The sequence below is a fragment of the Globicephala melas genome, chromosome 9 (genome assembly GCF_963455315.2).
Source record: "Globicephala melas chromosome 9, mGloMel1.2, whole genome shotgun sequence".
NCBI classification, from domain to species: domain Eukaryota; kingdom Metazoa; phylum Chordata; class Mammalia; order Artiodactyla; family Delphinidae; genus Globicephala; species Globicephala melas.
This window is the reverse complement of record NC_083322.1, coordinates 60,545,719-60,562,707: the sequence shown is the minus strand read 5'-3', so window position 1 is coordinate 60,562,707 and position 16,989 is coordinate 60,545,719. Positions and strand designations below refer to the sequence as shown.

General features: G+C 44.3%; 1 protein-coding gene across 1 annotated transcript in view; it reads left to right on the top strand.

Annotated features, from left to right (window-relative positions):
- The window catches only part of COL28A1 (collagen type XXVIII alpha 1 chain), a 159,246-nt gene that overhangs the window by 131,121 nt on the left and 11,136 nt on the right, over window positions 1-16,989 (top strand). Inside the window, 7 exon segments of the mRNA XM_060305008.1 lie at window positions 183-267; window positions 357-392; window positions 6,317-6,353; window positions 8,217-8,740; window positions 8,742-8,772; window positions 10,509-10,563; window positions 10,565-10,664. Coding sequence (XP_060160991.1) covers window positions 183-267; window positions 357-392; window positions 6,317-6,353; window positions 8,217-8,740; window positions 8,742-8,772; window positions 10,509-10,563; window positions 10,565-10,664 — 868 coding nt within the window.

Genomic DNA, 16,989 nt, shown 5'->3' with positions numbered 1-16,989 from the left:
GATTATGGTACCTGGAGGGATGTAAATAAAATGTCTCCCTATTTTTTTTCATATAGTGTATTCATATCAACAAGAACCACAGGTCTTCAAGAGGTACCACAGTTGCAAAGAAATAAAACTTTAGGGTTCTTCTTATTTGGCGTTAATATTCACATTCTAAGCTTATCTTTTCATTGTATTATAAAGGGAGAGCATGGAGAACGGGGCGATGTGGGAAAGAAAGGGGATAAAGGGGAAACTGGAGATACCGGACCCCAAGGAAAACAGGCAAGAAGTGATTTTTAACATCTTACGGTAACTGTACACAGTAACTGCTTCCAACCTACATTGACTGTTACTCTTCTTCCACTAAGTAGGGGTTACAAGGTCCAAGAGGAGACCGAGGACTGACAGTGAGTATCAATCCTGGAGGGTAATTGAGGGGTTTGTGCTCACAAAATGATTGCATTTGTGTTTTAGCTTTAGAAGTGACTTCTTTTGACACAGAATTAGTGCTGACATATATGCAGGAGGTAATTGAACCCGAATGTGAGGGAGACATAACACCCAGTGCCCTTATCCAGCCTTGTGGTAGAGATATAACTGCCCACCCCCCCGTAGAAAGGTTAACAAGGAGGTGAGCTGTTTAAAAGAAGCCACATGAGCAAGGGACTTTTTCTTGTACATGATCCTTCACATTTCAGCACGCGGGCTCTTTTTTTCCTGAACGAGTTCCTTTAAGAAGTGCTCTGAGGACAACAGCAATCACAAAATTGGGATTACTTTTCTGTACTGATTCACCTATTCAACAAATATTTGTGATGATGTACAAACTTTCCCTGTTCTCTCTTTTGTTCTCTTTTGTTTGCACCACTACAAATAAAAAGCTGACCCCTGAAAGTCCCACAGGATGGGAAAGTTCTAGAATTTCTATAGCAAAGTCTACTTCTTCCTTTCTAACTTTGAGACACTACATCTCCTGGAGTTGAGGAGAAATAGGGACCTTCTCTCCCCCCTCCCTTTTTTTAAAATTGGAGTATAGTTGTTTTACAATGTTGGGTTAGTTTCTACTGTACAGAGAAGTGAATCAGCCATATGTATACATATATCCCCTCTTTTTTGGATTTCCTTCCCATTTAGGTCACCACAGAACACTAAGTAGGCTTTTTCCCTTTTTGATTCTTTGGTGGGTCATGGTCTGGGCATGTTGACCTTATGTATAGTGCCAGGAAAACCCAGGGGTGGGAGTTCAAGGGTGAAGGCGAGAGCTGGACGTGTGACAAACAGAACTGTGCATGGTTTTATAGCCCATCTGCCTTTTTCTCTTTGTTGTTCCCCACCAGAAGTCAGACCCTCCCCAGATGCTTATGGAGGATGAAGCAGCTATATATGCAGCAATTTCTCCCTAAAGTAGCAGAGGAGGGTATACGTAAAGTGCCCAGAGGAATGTTTCCCATAGGTGTATACCCTCCCTCCTGTCCCAACATGGTGAGGGGAACTGGTTTCCTTCATCCATGCAGTTGTTCATTCACTTCACCAACGTTTATTGGGCACCTACCCTGGGTCAGGATCTAAGACAGGCACTGGGGGGGATAGTTGAGAGTAAGAGACTATGTCTCTGGACTCAAGGAGATCACAGCCTAACGGGAGAGAAAGACAAGCAAAGGATGTTCACCTATAGTTTGATAAATGCTGTGATAGAAGTGATATGTGGGTCCAGAGCAGACAAAATCAGGTATGGTTTGATGCCAATTCTCTTTTCCTTCACTCTTCCCTTTTTGTAGCATTTAGAAAGCCAAGGTCAGCATTAAATGAGATTCTTATATGTGACAGCCTCCTTCATATCAATACCACCCTGACCCAGTACTGCAGGGTGCCTGGGAGGGCCCATGTAAAGTACGGCCGCCACTCTGGACCCCTGGACTTCTAGTCCTTCTCCAGTTACACCCCTTCCCCCAGGTGAGGAGTGACCACCCTGAGCGAACGCCCCCCTCTGTACTGCACTCTGGATACACAGGGTCTCAGAATTGCCCCAAAGGGCCCCAAGTTTGGAAGCTGACAGCACTGGCCTGTATGCACGAGGTAGCCAAGAGGCAGGCATCTGGGGGGATTTGACAGAGCTTGGCTTCACTGCATAAGTGCTGGCTAAGGCCCGGTGCAGCACAGGGCCGGTGGGGAGAGGGTGCAGGGAGAAGGGGACAGGCTATAAGCCGCGGCCCCCTCTCGCCCAGAACCCACATGAATCCACATGACAGCCCATGAGGTAGGTAGTAGTGTCTTCCCTCCAGATAAGGGCACGCCAAGTCACGCAGAAAGCTTGAACGATACGCCCCAAGACACCTCAATAACAAGTAACAGAGCCCTTAGAGCCAAAGCTGGCTTGTCTGACGCCAAATCCCAGCTACTCCCCCATGAAGGCTGTTCTTGGAAGGCACCTTTCCTCTCCCCACCCCCATTCTCTCCCTGATCAAATATATTCCCAAACACTCTCAGTGGCAGATTCAGTCCAGACTAACAAAGCCCTCTTTTAAGAGGCAAATACCATTGATGGAGTTCAGGTTTTTAATCATTCACACCAAATTGCTTCAGAAAGACTGTTTCTCCGTGTGTCCCTTAAATGTCAGTGTTTCCCAGTGTCTGCCCTCAGTCTTTTCTTCCCAGTCTTCAAACCCTCAGGGAGGGACAGCTATCAAAGTCAGGGGGATGGGGCTTCCCTGGTGGCGCAGTGGTTGAGAGTCCGCCTGCCGATGCAGGGGACACGGGTTCGTGCCCCGGTCCGGGAGGATCCCACATGCCATGGAGCCGCTGAGCCTGTGCTCCACAACAGGAGAGGCCACAACAGTGAGAGGCCCACGTACCGCAAAAAAAAAAAAAAAAAAAAGTCGGGGGTATGTACAGTTTGAAAAGGCTAATTTAATATTACAGTAAAGTTCTATGGAGAATGAAAAAATCTTTTTATGTTATAAATATAGAAAAGAATATGCTTGACAAAAGGGGGTAGGGAGGGGTTAAAAAAGGCAGAGAAGCTCTGCTCCACACAATCTCGTCTGCCATCCCTGTTTCAACAGCCAACTGTACGCTGGCATTTCTTCAATCTGCCTCCAGCTTGAACCCCTCTCCTGAGCACCAGACCTCACATCCTACTGCCTACTGGACATCGCCAGCTGGGTGTCCCACAAGTGCCTCAAACCCAGCCAGAATCAAGCTGAACCAGTGACCTTCATTAGCTTCAACCTGCCCCTGTTCCATCCCTCCCTATCGAAAAGAGCAGTGCCGTTATCATTTGCCTCCTAGACTCCTTTCCCTCATCCTTCTTTCCAATTACTCACCAACCCCCTTCAACTCCTTTTGAAATGTCCCTCCAGGTCATTCCTTCCCATCCATCAATACCACCACAGCTTCCTAGTGTTATCTTCTTTGCCTGAACTATACAGGAACCTCAGACCCCTCCACTGGCTGCCACAATCACCTTTCTTCTCTGGTACGGACCATGTCTCTTCTCAGTGCTCAGGATAAGTCCACACTCTTCAGCATGACACAAAGGCTTTCTAAAGTCCATCTGTCTTTCACATTTCCTGTCATTCTTTCAGTCACGTTCCCTGAGTCACAAGTTTAATCAAGTACTCCAGTGCACTGCACTTTGTGTGTTCCATCCTCTGCCTGGAAAGCTTTTTCTCCTCCTCTCCCCACCCCACCCCGGTCAGAGTCTGCCTAACGTCCCTGGACCACAGGCCCACACCCACTCTCCCATCCCTGGTATTGCCGGCAGACCAGCGTGGTTCCTTAGCTCCAAGCCAATAGAATAGTACTTACAAAAGTATTTATTTGCCTCCTTCTTACTAGACTCATGTAAACATGAGTCCTTTGAGGGGTATAAACTTGATGCCTTCATCATTGGCACTGAGTAGCCAACGTGGTCATTCAGCAATTTTAATGGAAAGGGTGAAACTATTCCAGTGACTTACAAGCAAAGAATACAAGGAAAAGATTTACACACACACACACACACACACACACACACACACACAAACACACATATATATGACTACTTAAAGCATATTAGACCTGGTTATGCCATAAAAGCACAGTGAAAAGAATTAAAATGTAACCTTGATATATAAATTGCTCTTACAAGTCAAGAAAAGACAAACATTCTAATAGAAAGAAACGGACAAAAGACAAAGACTGTGCATAAGAGAATACAACTTGGAAACATACATATAAAATTCAGCCTCCCAACAGTAAGTGTAATTTAAAACAATGAGACATTTTGCTCTATCAAGTGGCAAAGATTATATAATAATAATAACCAGTGTTGTGTCTCCAAAACAAAACGGGTTTTCTTATATACTGTTGTTAGAGGCATCAGTTACTACACTTATCTGGAGGATTGTAAGGCAGTCTGCATCAAGAACCTTAAAATGGCCATGCATCTGACTTCAGTAATCAAGTTTTTCAGAATACTTAATAATATGGGCAATTAATTACTACATAATGTTAAGTGAAAAACTATAATCATAAAACTTAGTGAAAAGTATTTTCTCCACTTGTAAAAAATTAAAGACAAGTATATTAAATACATAACATTTCCCCTTCCTAGATAACAATATAAATATATTAATAGACATTTCCCCTTTCCAGACATACTCTAGTTTCAGATTAAATGTCTCTCTAAATGTGGGAAAGCATGACACAGCCTAAAAAAAAAAGATAACTGTTGACTCCTTCATTTCATATAATTTTTAAAATCTCACATTGGGAGTTCTTTTTGTATAGCCACTTGAAATCATTGGCTTTTACTCAATTTACAGAAAAAGAAATTAAATTAAAATGCCCTGAATATTCTCTGTACCTGCTTCGGTTAAGCCATGTTACCGTCTATGTCACCTTCACCTCACTTCTGTCATTATAGGTTTTCTCCTTTAAAACTTTACTTTTGCAACTGTTACATTGTATCTTCTTAGAACAGGTCCACTGCTCTTTCCAGTTGAGATTTTCTGGGCTTCTGCTTCTCTCATCTGTTAAGTTAATCATCCCTGTCAGCTTCATGTCTTTGGCAGATGTAGAATCCTGACTTCTTCAGTCTCATCCCATGGCATTTGTAAACATGCCATGCAGGGCAGGATGTTGGCAGACTGATTCCTAGTACCCAGCTCATCTCAGGCCCTTCTGATGGAGCTGGTGAGCAGTGGGACCTGGAAGGAGCATCCAGGAACCCAGGGAGGTTTCATGGAAGAGCCCAAGTGAGGGTATTAGGAAACTGGAGAGAAGACTTGCAAATTTGGGTATTGGTACAGAAAAAAAGGAGGGAATACAGCATTGGATGAGATCCCTTTTGGCCCTGGTGCTTGTCCTGGTTTGTCAGCACATGTGGGTTAAACCATGTAACTGAAAGCATACATTGCCCACACCATTATTGTCCTCAGAATCTGCAGGGGATCGGTTCCCAGACACGCCCACCACGCCCAGCCCAGTAGGTACCAAAATCCGTGGATGCTCAAGTCCCGCATATAAAATGGCGCAGTACAGTCAGTCCTCCGTATCATGGATGCAGAACGCACGGCTATGGAGGGCCGACTGTAGGTAGTACATCTTTTGTGGGGCCAGACCCTGTGGGTGTGTTACCTCATTTAATCCCACCACATCCCTGAGACACAGACACTGTTAGGCACAGACACACAGACACATCCCTGAGACACAGACACTTCATGCCCAAGGTCACACAGCTGATAAATACTGGAGCTGCAATTTGAACTTCAAGTCTGAGTTATTACATTTCACAGCTCAAACACATTTCAATTCTGATATATTATACACAACTTTTAACCTCTGTGCTATGTATTATTTATTTATTTATTTATTTATTCAATTTATTTATTTTTGGCTGTGTTTGGTCTTTGTTGCTGCGCGTGGGCTTTCTCTAGTTGTGGCGAGCGGGGGCTACTCTTCATTGTGGTGCGCGGGCTTCTCATTGCGGTGGCTTCTCTTGTTGCTGAGCATGAGCTCTAGGTGTGCGGGCTTCAGTAGTTGTGGCTCATGGCCTCAGCAGTTGTGGCTCGTGGGCTCTAGAGCGCAGGCTTAGTAGTTGTGGAGCACGGGCTTAGCTGCTCCACAGCATGTGGGATCTTCCCAGACCAGAGCTCAAACCCGTGTCCCCTGCATTGGCAGGCGGATTCTTAACCACTGTGCCACCAGGGAAGCCCCTATGCTATGTATTTTATTTGCAGTGGAAGGATTAAGTCAAATAACCCAATGCTGATTATAATAAGACATACCTTTCATGACTATAGGAAAAAATATGGTCACACAATTAATACATTTTCCTCTTTTCCTCCAGAAAAAAGAAATCACCAAGCTTATTTTTGAAATATGTGGTAAGATTTGATGACCAAGAAAAAAACCCATCACTTTAAAGTACCAACCCCACTATGTTCTGTGTTGTCAAGATAATGTGCTCACCCAGAATATGTATACTGTAGAGCTCATGGGAAAGTTTCAAGCTCATTTTCAGTTTCAGTGGGAAACTGAAAGGAAGCAGTGTGAGGGGATGTGGGAATCCTGATTTAAGAAAAGAAAGTCATGTTCCCAGGGTAGTTAAGAAGTGTGAAGATAGTTGGGTCTGTGGGCAGCCAGGCCTTTTGTTAGCACAGAGCTCATTTGTATTCAGTGACATTTACCTGAGCCTGAGAAGGAAAGAACAACAAAGGAAGCAGGACTACAGGGGCCTAACTGGTGTGTGAATCCAGCCTAGCTGGTGAGGATGTCTGTGTTTTTCCTGAAGCAAAAAGTCTATCTAAATTGAGTTTTGAGGCCTACGTCTAGAGAGCCTGCTACTTCAGAGGCAAAAGGACAGAGTCCAGAGGTCATCTTGTGTCACAACTCTATCTAAATGCTTCTATGGCGAAATAGACTTAAAACAGGGTTACCAGAACAAGGAAGTAAAGCAAAAAGACTAGCCAAAAGGCAAGCAATTAATGGATAATGAAGGTAACTTCTGTGTTGAAAACGGACAGAGGCAGGAATATCATTATCCTTCCATACAGAGAACCCCAGAACTGACTTGTCCCCCAAAAGACTTCCAGACCTTAAGAAGCAGCCTGGGACTCTCTATGGTGACAGGCCGATTTAGACACTGCTCCTGAGTTCTAGAAGCGCTGTAAACTAGCAGCCAGTTTCCTGAGGATTTATCGTGGCAGGGCTGCTGGGCAACATGAGGATATGAATACACCAGTGGAACCCTGATAATTTTTATTGCCAAGGAACTCTGGCAACTGCTTTGAATGATAAACCCTAAACAGACGTTGTTTACTGACCAGTGTTCTGAGATCATTTCCCTGGAACAGTTTCACAGTATGGATGGACTGCTGGCCTCCTTGATAAGATCAGAGCCACTTTAGTGGTCACTAAGGGTGTGACTGGGGACATAAACCAGAGTAGCTAGGGGCCGCTACTCTTGGGTCCAGTTAAAGACCTGAATCCTTCCCCCACAATTAAAATGTTTCATCCCATTACTTTACCCATTGGCCACGCCAATGAGCAAGTATTCATTTTCACATAAAGATATGGTTGAAGACTGAAATATTAGCATTCAGATTCCGATTAAATACAAATGGTCAGATGATAAAGGGCAAATTTAGGATGGTGGTTATCTCTTATGGAGGAGGGAAATGGAATCAGGAAGGCATACACAGGGATGCCGAATCTTTTAAAAATACTATTTTAGGGCTTCCCTGGTGGCGCAGTGGTTGAAAGTCCACCTGCCGATGCAGGGGACACGGGTTCGTGCCCCGGTCTGGGAAGATCCCACATGCCGCGAAGCGGCTGGGCCCGTGAGCCATGGCTGCTGATCCTGCGCGTCCGGAGCCTGTGCTCCACAACGGGAGAGGCCACAGCAGTGAGAGGCCCAAGTACCGCGAAAAATATATATATACTATTTTATTTTTTAATCTTAGAAATTGGCTAGCTGTTTATTGTTTTATCCTCTACAGCATTTTGTTTTTTTTGTGGGGGAGGTTTGTTTGTTTTTTTGTGATATATCATTTTTTTAAAAAGGCAGGTATAGAAACCAGAAGGGAGACAATCGTCAGCTGTGTTCACGGTCACAGAAAAGGAAGGTTACAGTCTGGCCTTAGGTTCATCCTTGCCCCTCTCCCCCCTCCCCTCACCCATCTGATATCAATCAGTGATGTTTTAATTTTCAACCCCGCTGGGTTTCTATGTCAACATTCGTGTTTCACGTTGTGGGCGTAAATGCAGAGAGGCACCGCTAGAGCTGCTCTTTGTGACTGACAGCTCAGAAAGTGTGGGACCGGAGAACTTCCCGATTATCAAAGACTTTGTGAAGACTCTGACTGACAGAGTTGCGCTGGACCTTGCCACGGCCCACGTAGGCGTAATCAACTATGGCCATAAGGTAGAGGAGGTGGATCATTTGACGCAGTTCTCCAGCAAGGACGACCTCAAGCGGGCCGTGGACAACATGCAGTATCTGGGAGAAGGCACCTACACAGCCACAGCTCTCCATGCCGCCAACCGCATGTTCGAAGCCGCAAGGCTGGGTGTGAAGAAGGTGGCCTTGGTCATCACTGATGAGCAGACAGATATGCGAGATGAAAAGAATCTGACAGAGGTGGTGAAGGATGCCAGTGACATCGATGTGGAAATATTTGTGATTGGGGTGGTGAAGAGAAATGACCCCAACTTCGAGATGTTCCACAAAGAAATGAATCTAATTGCTACCGACCCAGCCAGTGAGCACGTTTAATCTATTTGATGACTTTGTTACCCTTCAAGGTAAGACTCAGCTCCAGGGGAAAGGAATTCACACTGTCCTTCCAAGTACCACATCACGGGATTATCCTGACCAAAAATGAAAATCAAGAGGCCAATGAGGTGTATACTGGCATTAAATTGTAACACAGAAACTCTGGAAGACAAAGACGTTTAATATTTCATTCAGGGGGTACAATCCCTTGTCTTTACTCATTTGTAGTAAGTGCTGAGTTGGCCCTGGAGTTGTTTAACTCGGGTAGCTTCAATTGAAGGACTAAAAAGAAAGGACAGGATTTGGGGGCATTGCTAAGATTAGTTCATGTTCTAAAAGTTACCTAACTTGGATAAGAGATGGAGCAAGCCAGCAGCAAGACAGAAAATAACCATAGAATCAAAATGAACTAAGAAGCGCAGAATGAGTGGAAAACAGGGATGGTAATCTAAAGAGATGAGAGACACACACGGTAACTGGGATTATTCTCTTCTATTCTCTACGCTCTGTTCCTATGAAAACAGATAATGAAGAGTAAACAAGTTGACGTCAGGAGTTTATCTTAAAGAACAACGTGCTGAATATTCCTCATACACTCAGCGCTGATCTGATGGCTTTCCCTATGCTGCTTTACCCTTCACGTGAACTGACATTTCCTGAAGAGCCATGCCAAGACACTGACTCACCGTGACTGGGAGTGATCGGCGTCACTTTACAATGAAACACTCCTGTTCTTTGGAGACTGATGACACATTTTGGCAGGGCCCACACCCAGAAAGCTTGTGAAATAAGTAAAATTTATACTTAATGTGTTTGCAGGCCTCAGTTTGACCCCATCCTTCCTTCTCCACTCATCTGGGAGCAGGGCCTGACATGGCCTCATGCTGTTCCCAGCCTACCCCAGGTACCAGCATGCCTGGCCCTAAGGAGAGCAGACCACGCTCAGAACCTTCCCACTTTCCCTCTTTCTCCAGACCTTTCTAACCTGGGCTCCCATTTCCTTAACACCCTATTGGGCGACTGGTCTATTCAATCTCACTGGGCTGTTAATGTGTTAGAACGGCCAGCAATATTACACATTTCAGAGACATGTTATATTTTAATCATTGAAGAACTTTATCATCTTAATCAAAGGAGTTACTAATTTGTTCTAGGCAATGAGGGATATATTTTTGGACTGGCTGGCTTTTTGCAATTCCCAAAACCAGAGGTAATTGCCTGTTAAACTTATTATGGGTTAGACTTGCCCCTTCCACAGAGTAGTTCACAGATAACAGACAGACACTTTGGATAACAAGCATTTAAGTCATTCTTTTGCCTATTTGGGCCATCGAATATTATTAAATTAAATTAAATAATTTTAGATGGCCTCTTACAGATGAGGTAAAAATGCGTTAAAATTTCGTTCCCCTAGTGGTTGACTTCAAGTGATGGGGAAGTGTCTGTTTACTTTAAGGAGAGTGCAAAAGGTTTCTCTTTTTTTTTTTTTTTTGCGGTACGCGGGCCTCTCACTCTTGGGGCCTCTCCCGTTGTGGAGCACAGGCTCCGGACGCACAGGCTCAGCGGCCATGGCTCACGGGCCCAGCCGCTCGCGGCATGTGTGATCTTCCCGGACCGGGGCACGAACCCGTGTCCCCTGCATCAGCAGGCGGACTCTCAACCACTGCGCCACAAGGGAAGCCCCCAAAAGGTCTCTTTAAACAGATTTTGAGTAATGTTTCATTGCTCCTCCTGTTCCCTTTTCTACTTCTCTTTTCAAAGATAGATACCCTGAAGCAAAAATTGTTTAAAAAAAGTTGTGAGGATTTTGAATCCTACCTCTCATATTTTGGGTTCACCACTGCTTCAACCTGGATTTGGGATATAGGGGGAAGAACTCACTGAATCCGCTCCAGAACCCCAGAAAGAAATTTCTGAGTCCGTAAGTAACTGTCTTGCTTAATTTGTGAGCCTAAAATCGTGTATTCAGTCTGTTTTACATCAAAGACAATCTTGCCCCACGCCCTCGAGAATCAACTGAGGTATGGATGTTTTCAGGTCCTTGGCTCTAAATAGCAGGCTTTTGTCTCCAGATTTCTAGTTCTGAAATAGCTCTGGGGCTTATGAGCTTGAATATGAGATTTTTTAATATTTCCATATTTTATCTTTATTTATTAAATGTTACAAATAATATTTTTATATTACATCCCTGCCACCACCAAAAGTAATCGTGTACATTAGAACCGATTAATACTATACTATTTGAATCACCCCCTTGCCACATTGGCAGATCTTTCTGTATGGGGTCACAATTCTCCCTCATCTGTCTGTGCATCCACTCCCCACTTTGCACCCTCTCAAGTTTCTTCCAAGTGCACACATGCTCAGCCTGCACTTTCCCGCCTTCCAATCCACGCTCTTGTTCATTGAGCTTCCCCCGCCTGTGCCCAGAGGGGGGACAGGGAGGGAAACTATGCATGCACATCGCACAAGGTGGGTGCTTCGTTTCAGAGCTCCCCAATCACCTGTGCGTGAGAGAACTACCTCCTGAATGTATTGAGACAAATGTGATCGTCCTTAGAGCAAGCTTCTGGGAACTGACTTCAGCCGATCAGGTCACAAGCAACTGTTAGTTTCTTTTAGGTGAAAACTGGAGAGCCTCTCATAGTTACTGCTAAGTGAGTGTTGTAGTCTCTTCCCCACGAAGTTACAACTAAAGCAGCTGTGGACTGAGGTTCACTACATGTATGGACATCGTCTAGCAAGCAGGCACACAGCAGTGACCCTATTTTGTACGCTCAGTGAAGTCCCTGTGCTGTCTTTTTATGAAGTCTTCATAGACATGAAAGATTCATTTTGAGCCAGCGCAACAGTATTCAAGCATCAGGATTCAGCTAACTGTATAGTTGGACTAAGGCCCTGAGAAACCTCCAGACCAGTAGGTGGATGCAGAACCATTCAGGAGTCAGGCCTAGGATGCCATTCCTATGCGGACAAGATTACAGGACTCACAAGATTTTTATATTATGTTCAAAAAGGGACAGAAAGGTCTCTAATATATTTCTATTTGATTAAATACAAACTGACTTCCAGATGGGACATTCCAATTAGGGCAACAGACTGCCCCTGGATTGTAGATTGAAATTCACACACGCATTTATATCACATGGTCTATATCACGGGGTCAACAAACCCCTTCTGTAAAGGGCCATGTAGTAAAGATTTTGGGTTTTGCAGGCCATTTGCTCTCTGTTGCCATGACTCAACTCTGCCTTTGAAATGCAAAAGCAGCCATAGCCAGTACTTCAATGAATAAACATGGCTGTGTTTGGATAAAACTTATTTCCCAAAACAGGTGAAGACTCAGATTTGGCCCACGGGGATTTGCCAACTCTGGGTTTTACTGAGCATTTCAAAGTAAATTACAGACAGTAATGTGCACAGTCCATCTCCTCCTGTTTGTGTGAGTTACCCCTTTGTTCTTCCCTTAGTCAACCCGTGTCCCTTTCTAAAAACTTCCTACACAAGAGCAAACTCAGGTTTCACCCAGCAAGTGGTACCTAAACGGAGCTCTCCTCATAATCAATGAATTCCAGTGGCAGGTACTGATCATTTACTGCAGTGCTCAGGGTGGCTCTTAGGACACAGTTCCTGCCCAGAAGTCCATGGTCTCTCAGTGAACGGATAAGCAAGAGGTATTAAGAACTTTAGCAGAGCTATGGATGAAGCTCCAGAGACGGTGCAGTTAAGTTCAGGGCACAGTAACGGAAGCCTTTACAGAGGAGGTGGTGTTGAGCTGAGTTTTAAGACTAAGTAAGTGTTTTTCAAGGCAAGAGTAGGGGGAAGCGTATTTCCAAGAAAAGGGAACACGTGGGGGCAAAGGGGAAATCCAAAGGGAATGGCATTTTAAGAAATGAGGACAAGCTCAATCTAACTGGAGCCGAAGGTGTATCTGGCAGAAGGGCGAGAGTTAAAACTGGACAGATAATTTGAGGACGCATTATAAATGGCTTCATGTGTCAAGCTAAGGAGCTTGAACTTCATCCATAGGCCAGGCAACCAGGAGAAAGCAGGAGAGTCTTAAAAGCAAGGGTCGTATGGTCACATTTGGTTGCACTATGAACGATAAATAGAAGGAGGAGGGGAGAGGAGACTGGAGGTGGGAAAAGAGGAGTAATGGTCCAGGTGAGAGATAATGAGGCCTTAAACTAAGGCAGGGGCCATTGGAGTAAAGGGACACATGGATTGGAAAGCCATTTCTGGGGTAGAATGAATAGGATTTAGAGACTGAATGGATTGGAGGTTAGGGAGAGGGTCTGGGGAGGACGGTTGTATCTGTAGCTTGGAGATGGGGTGAACTGAAACACTATCCACTGAGATGGAGAATATAGGAGGCAGGGTAGGGTTCTCTGAAGGAAAATAATGGGCTTATTTTGTACCAAAGCGGAGATGGCTGAGGGACATCCAAGGCAACGGCACAGAATGAGACAAGAGCCTGTGCCTCTGGTGTCATGATGCAGGAAGTTAGATGCCCTGAGAGAAAAGTGATGTTAACAGGTTATGACAGAGGAAGCATTCTAGTAGCTAGGAAGGGGAGGGCATAAGAAGAGGACATCCAAAATAGTTTAGATTTGTAACACCAAGAGTCGCAGGGTGGGTATCAGTTGGATCTCCCTACGGGCCATCTGACTGAGATAGTGGGAGCTTGTAATGAACTTGAACTTGGAAAGTCCCTCTTGTCTCTACACCTTCTCACCCTGTCTCTCTTTGCACAAGCACCGAAGTAAGAGTGAATTTTTAAAAATGAACGATCCTAATAGATATTTAGTCTGAACAAACATATATGCATTTATATTCACATTTTAGATCGGTCATATGTATATATAATGTATACACATGCATAAATACAAAAACATATGTATGTATCTGTGCATGCACACCCACCTTTATCTAAAAGTAAAATTATAGTATCGAAACACCTAAAGTAACATGAATCTGTCAAAACCTTTCAATCCTCAGATTGTTCCCAAGCCTACCATAGGCAACACTGCAAAATAAATAAACAATCTCAGAAGCCCTGTTTCCCTTTTGCGTCTCTATTTCCTCTCTGTTGTCTCTTCTATCACTCCTTAAGACACCTAGCTCTGTATTCCTTCTTCCTCTCCTTTCTATCAAAATCTGTTTTTAGGGGAAAATCTGATATCAGTTATTACACTTTTGTGATAAATCTAAGCCAATGGGTTGATTTAAGTCAAGAAGGACTTGCATTTGAACTATTTTATCTAGTTGTGGAATGAACATGATGTACACTATACATCAACAAACAGATGTACTGGGAAATATGGAAAGCAGAAGGATTTCCCAGGTTCCACTAAATTCATAACGCTTTGGCAATCCCAGCTCTGTTGCCTTTTCAGGCCAGTCTTGAGAAGCTAAATGTGTACATCCATTCTATTCTGCCTCTTTCCTGACATCTCAGGATAGTTTATACTTTCTTCTGGAATTTATCACATTTTAACATTGTTAATACTTATTTTTGTATGTACCTTAACTTTCCTGATGGATTTAAATTCCTTGAGGACATCTGTGTCTAATTAAACTTTGTGTCTCTCAGGACCTAAAACTGTGCTTCATCTTGCACACAGTAGATGCTCAATAAATACTTATGGACCAAACCAAGGCTATACCAACTGTTAGAAAAAGAAATCTGAAGATTTCCTTCGGTGAAAGGCATCAACTATACCATCATTAACAAGATTGTATACATAAAAAAGTCCTTATCTTTTATGGGACTAACAATGTTGGTACTTGATGTTCCTTTATTCTTTCTGGGTGTGGCCTGTTGGGGAAAGATTTCCCAGATATAAATGGGAAGAGGGCAATTAAATCAAGTAAACATCATTTAATCAGACCAAGTGGCTACAACCAGTAATGGCCCATTAGGCAAATAAGTATATGGATTTCATATATGAAGTCACTTTTGTCATTCTAAATGTATTCATAATTAATGTCAATGCAAAGATTGTTTATTCACTGAAGCCAGTTTCTTGTAACAGTATTGCAGATTTCTTTCCCTCTTGAAAGAGCAGAAAGAAGCCCTGTCTACCCTTTCCATAAAGGTCCTTTTTTGTATTATGAGAAATTGTCCCCAGATTGCAAATAACTTAGATAACTGGCAGCAGAGATTTTTTTCTCTCTGTAGAAAGGAGGCTGTGGGATTCCTATGAGGAGTGATTCCACAGCAACACACTGAAGGTGACAGCCAAGCTGGTGTGGCAAGAGTCCCTCTGAGTAGCTCCTGCATGAGGTGGAGGGGCATGGTGGAGGCCAAGGGGGAGCTCAGAGTCCCCTCCTTCTATTTAATATGGTCCTGATGTATAGTCCAATGCCAGCCTTAAGCCGAGCATGCCGGTTCCTCATTTCTATGGAAGAAGTGGATGTTCTGTATAGATGTAAATTACAGAAAACTAACACAGCAGGCTGACTTTGCTGGCTGTCCTGCCCTCTCCTTGTCCATCCTCTCTTTTAGTGAGACCCTAACCCTGGTCCCCATTCCACTGGCCTCATTTCTCCCCTCCTTTCATTATCACACAAGCTGCTCAAAGATCTCCATCTCCATTTTCAGTTTTTCCATCTCTTCCATCTCTTCCTCTCAATGCCCCACAACCCTTCTGTGTTCTTACTCCGTCTCAAGATCCATCTAAAGAGGGCCACTTCTGAAACCAGGGTTCCACCGGCAATTTCTTCGAGAACCAGAGCCTTAGGCTGGTTCTGCCTTGATAATGGGATTGGATGTGTCCCTTCATCCTCAGACCTGACCATGGGCTCTGTCCTCAACTCTGACGTGACACCTGCTTGTCCCCTACTGTGTTCTGAGGCCATTCCCTTCTGCCTCTTCCAAGACCAGGATCTTCCTTCCCTGTGGTACCCTTTCCTGCCGACACTTCTGACTCTTTCCGTAGAGTCAGGAAATAGGCTTCAGCCTCTCCCTTCTCAAAAATTCCCAAACCCTCTCTTAGTTCACATATCCCTTTTGCTACTGTCCTATCGCTATGTTTATGTAATAAAGTTATTCCACAGGCCAGTCTCTGCTGTCTCTGCCCCTCACAACCACACATGCACCCTCACTCTCCTCTCCATCTCCCTGTGGCTCTCACTGTTTCCTCAATTCTGTTCCCCTGGGAAACCCTCTGAAGTCAGGCTGCTGCCTCCAATATGCCCCTGAAGCTCAGCTGGAAAAGTCACCAACAACCCTTTAATTGCCAGATCTTTATTGCCATATTCTTACCTAATCTTTCTTTTGCATGTATCCCCGTGCCGCTGCTTATTTCTGCTTTGCAAGTCGTCTCTCTCCTTGTCCTTCTTCTGAGCATTCTTTCTCAATTGCTTTTGGGTTTTTTCTTTCTCTGTTTACCCCTTAATATTAAACTCAATTTTTCTGAGATTTGTCCTTAGCCTGCTTCTCTTCTTATTCCATATTCTCTTTCTGAGTTCCAAAGCCACGTGTGCTAACTCTCAAATCTGCCTCCCCAATCCAGACCTTTCTCCTGGGTCCCAGATTCACATTTTGATTGTCTGTGCACATCTTCTTCTGGGTGCCCCGCAAGCATTCAACATGGAACACGTTCACCGTGCTGCTCCTCCAGATTTCCTTCTAGGGGTATGGTCCCTCCAACCAGCCGCGTACCTGGCAAGAAACCTGGGATACACCCGTAGCTCTCTTCTCACTGTATCGTCCCCACTTGTTGGTACTATGGTCTTTGGTCTGTTCTTATCATCCCTCGATCTATGCTCTCAATTCCTTTCTCCTCATCAATACCTCTACTGCTTTAGATCAGGGCCTCATCATTTCTTATCAGTATTTAATAATATGGTCTCAAAACTCTTATCCCATCTCTCTTTTCTATATCCTCTTCAGCTTATCCATTACTTGCTGATAGTGTCATTTTATTTTTTTGCTCTTTTAAAAATAACATCATTGAGGGCTTCCCTGGTGGCGCAGTGGTTGAAAATCTGCCTGCTAATGCAGGGGACACGGGTTCGAGCCCTGGTCTGGGAGGATCCCACATGCTGCGGAGCAACTAGGCCCGTGTGCCACAACTACTGAGCCTGCGCGTCTGGAGCCTGTGCTCCGCAACAAGAGAGGCCGCGATAGTGAGAGGCCCGTGCACCGCGATGAAGAGTGGCCCCCACTTGCCACAACTAGAGAAAGCCCTCGCACAGAAACGAAGACCCAACACAGCAAAAATAAATAAATAAATTACTAA